This window comes from Halyomorpha halys, unplaced genomic scaffold (assembly GCF_000696795.3).
Source record: "Halyomorpha halys isolate HHAL.00 unplaced genomic scaffold, Hhal_1.1 Scaffold200.1, whole genome shotgun sequence".
NCBI lineage: Eukaryota > Metazoa > Arthropoda > Insecta > Hemiptera > Pentatomidae > Halyomorpha > Halyomorpha halys.
The window spans coordinates 773,575-777,365 of NW_027105652.1; the positions used below are offsets into that span (position 1 = coordinate 773,575).

The following is a 3,791-nucleotide window of genomic DNA, read 5'->3' on the forward strand; positions in this document are numbered from 1 at the left end:
TATTTTTATATAAATATGTTTGGCAAATATTGAGTTCCGTCATCAGAAAAACATTATTTATTCCCCTACATTTCAACTTCATAACTATATTGCAATGCACCCAAAGCAGTGGAAGGTATCCCGTCCAACCCACATATTTTATCCCCGATATTAACCTATGTATAAAAACATATGTTAATAAAACAACCAATTTATGTATGCCAATGTATTGATTAATATTTCTCATCACACATCCCAGAATAGAAAAGAATTAAGATTGACAGAATATTTTGATAGGACCAAAATAAGATTAATAATTATTGTTGATAATTCTTAAATTATGTTGTCCGTGAAACTGCTCTTGATTCTCTGATAAAAAGAAATTAATCAGTGGACTGGTTGAAAATCGATAACTCCGATATTAAAAAAAGGCATCATGATAATGATTAGAGGAAACAAATGCAGGAAAATTAAGACAATTATACTTTATTAAGATTCAAAGGACAATTAAACACTTTCCGACCAGGAAAGTAAATACTCAAAAATAGCACTTAGTTCTTAAGTGCTTCATTAAGGTATATTGTTTTCCACCTAATGCCTAAATTAGGCGATAAGATTCGGTTTATATAGAACCTGAAGATCACTGAAGGAACAAGTCAACCATGTTACGATTACTGTGCTTGTTGTTCCTGACTGAGGCTACCCAAGCCGACAATGTCGTGCTCAACGAGGTAATAGACCAGGCGTTGGCGGGCCTCAACGCAGCCATCAACCAGGGTGCGAAGGCGGTGGTCCCGCTCCAGGATATGAACGAGGAGTGGCAGTACAAGTGGCGGTTCGTCAAGCTGTCGGGGCACCTCCACTGCTGGGGCGGCTACGCTGAGAACCTGGCCACCCTACGCAGGACGGGAGACGTCATCATGGCCACCGAAGGCAACCGTATCACTCTACGAGTGGCCCTCGGTCTTGGTACTCTCTCTGCTCACTTCGACAACTGCGAGTTCAAGGCGAACCATCTCTTCCAAGTGACACAGAAGGTCGACACTTCCGTGTCCTCTAACTCCATCGAAGCCCAGGCTACCCTCGTTAAGGACGGAGAACAGTGCACCGCCAACCTCGACTACATCAGGGTTGGAGACTTGGGTAGAATCAGTATCGACACCGGTGGTAGCGTCATCCACAAGATGGAAGACCATCTCATCGAATGGTTCGCCAGAAAGTACCACACGGAGATTGTAGATGTCATCAACTCAGTCCTTCAATCACAAGCCGCTGCTAACTTCCCAAAGGCAGATCTGTGCAATAAGATTCCACATTAGTATAAATAAATTGTAATAATAAAGGTACATACTACAGCAATTATAATTTTGTTTGGATCTATTACAGTACTTCAGTTTGAATGAAGTAAATATATATATAAAATAAATAAATATGTTTAAAAAAACAATTTTTTGTTTCGTTTTTTTCTTAACAGAATTATCGTTAATTTTATTCGTCATAATGAAAAAAGAATAATTGAGAACCATCATCATAGTATTAAACAATAAATATTTTGTAGACAGTAAAATTCCACATTTTTCGAATATCCACTGAAAAGACCAGTTGGGAAAATTAATTGGAATTACAATTACTAAAATTTGGAAATGAAATTATGATTTTGAATAATAATTTCAATGATTCAATGAACCATTGTTAAAAGTATTCGCAATAACATTTGACTGCAATTACATTTTTACCCAATACACTAGAAACAGGTAAAGAACTTTTTATTAATAAGGTTAAAATTTTCATGAAACATTTATCAATAAAACAGAACATAAAAGTTTGAGGGTTAATGTATTTTTAAATAAATATTGCGTGGTGTAAATATTATGTTGTGAAATTAAGATACTGGTAAAAGCTATCGATATCTCTTATAAAATAAAATTTAATAAGAATATTGATTGGTTTCTTGTTACATATATTTATTAAAATCTCAAACTGATACAAATCAGGAGATCACATGAGGAATTAATGTATTTTTAAATAAATATTGCGTAGTGTAAATATTATGTTGTGAAATTAAGATACTGGTAAAAGCTATCGATATCTCTTATAAAATAAAATTTAATAAGAATATTGATTGGTTTCTTGTTACATATATTTTTTAAAATCTCAAACTGATACAAATCAGGAGATCACATGAGGAATTACTTAATAAACTGAATAAATCGTAAATCAGTTCTAATAGCAAATTTCATAGTTTAAACCAGTGATTGACAGTCTTTTTGGAGACAGAACCCTTTGTGTAAAAATAGGAAACTGGCGCAACGTTTCGGCAAATGTAGGATAATGATGGAGCCTCTACATTATCATTTAATAAAAATAAAGTGATTCGTCTTTTAAACAAAAGCTGAGAAAGGCTAGGATACGTACATAGCTGTGCAAAATATAAATAAAATATAAAATGGAAATATTCAATGAATAATTAGAAATGACCCATTTCTAAATTATTTTGTAAAACACACGGAAGAAGCTCGCGGAACACCGATTGGGAACCACTGGTACTTGCATATAGTGCATTACAAGCTCTTTTTTATTTTATTTTTTAAAAATAAGCTCTTCAGACCTTGTAGATCTTTGTCTGCCTATTGAGCTACTGCTTTCAAGTTTGCTGCACACAACTTTTTCGCATCTTTGTTGATTCTATCTATCCATCTGGGTTTCGGCCAACGTGGTCTCATGCCATGTTGGGATTCATTGTTGTATAGAGACGTCCTGATGGATTGCTCGAGCAACATGTTCCGCCCATTTAAACCTCATCGCCTTCATATCATGAGATATTGACTGGCCAGTCTCTGCAAGTTCATTATTTGTTCTACTCCATGCGTTAAAGTTCTGATCCCAGAAAGCACTAGTAATTGTAGCGAGGACTTTCCGTTCAGATCTCTCTATTCTGCTTTCTGGGGTACCTCTTGGAGCCCAGGCCTCGTAGCCGTATATCAGAGCTGGCTTTATCATGGCATTGTACACCCTTATTTTTATATTTTTAGATATTTTTTGGGGATTTCAGTATTCTGGATAGAGAGATGTAGCCTCTGCTCGCGCTTGTTATACGCTTTTCTCAGTCCGGTGAACGTTTATTAATGTTATTGTTGCAGAGGTATTTAAATCAGTCTTCTTTCAAAACAATTTTCCAACAACGCCGACCAGGTCGAGAAGGTGGATTTTGCGGCTTAAAATTATACATGTTGTTTTATCTTTATTCACTTGTAAGCCGATTTCCTCTGCTTCACTTAATAGAGTATTTTCATGTTGTCTTGACTACTTCCTTGGACCGGAATGTCATCCGCGTACGCCAGGGATTTACGTTTCAATCAGATGTGTACCCTACGATTTTCGCGTGATGTTCTATTCACTTTTTCTAGGGCTAAGTTGAACAGCATTGGTGAGAGTCCATCTGTTTGTCTCAGATCTGATTTAACTTCAAAGGCTTCAGATACTTCTCCTTGTATCAGGACTCTGCATTTAGGATTAGTCTTACATACTTTAGTCAGTCTTACCAACTATAATGTATAATTAGCTTGCAGACAATTTTTTTATAGATTCTCTGCTTGAAAATGGCCTGAGGGCCGAAACGGAGAATTTCAGAAAATAAATGTTGAGAGTATATTTGGATCAAAATGGTGTGTGTTAATAATAAAATAAACCATTCTCAAACAATCATTATAATAAATCATTAAATAAATATTTTTATTTACAAATTTAACTCAATAACAATTCTTACAAAATACAAGGTATTACAAGCCAACATTTTCAATAAATATTTTATT

The 3,791-nt window shown here is 35.1% G+C and overlaps 1 protein-coding gene across 1 annotated transcript; it reads left to right on the top strand.

The window, feature by feature from the left end:
* Positions 1–624: 624 nt before the first annotated feature.
* LOC106679388 (uncharacterized) lies at positions 625–1,426 on the top strand. The gene has a single exon (XM_014418517.2). The coding sequence runs from the start codon at positions 642–644 to the stop codon at positions 1,296–1,298; it is 657 nt and encodes a 218-aa protein (XP_014274003.1). The 5' UTR covers positions 625–641; the 3' UTR covers positions 1,299–1,426.
* The last annotated feature ends 2,365 nt before the right edge of the window (positions 1,427–3,791 follow it).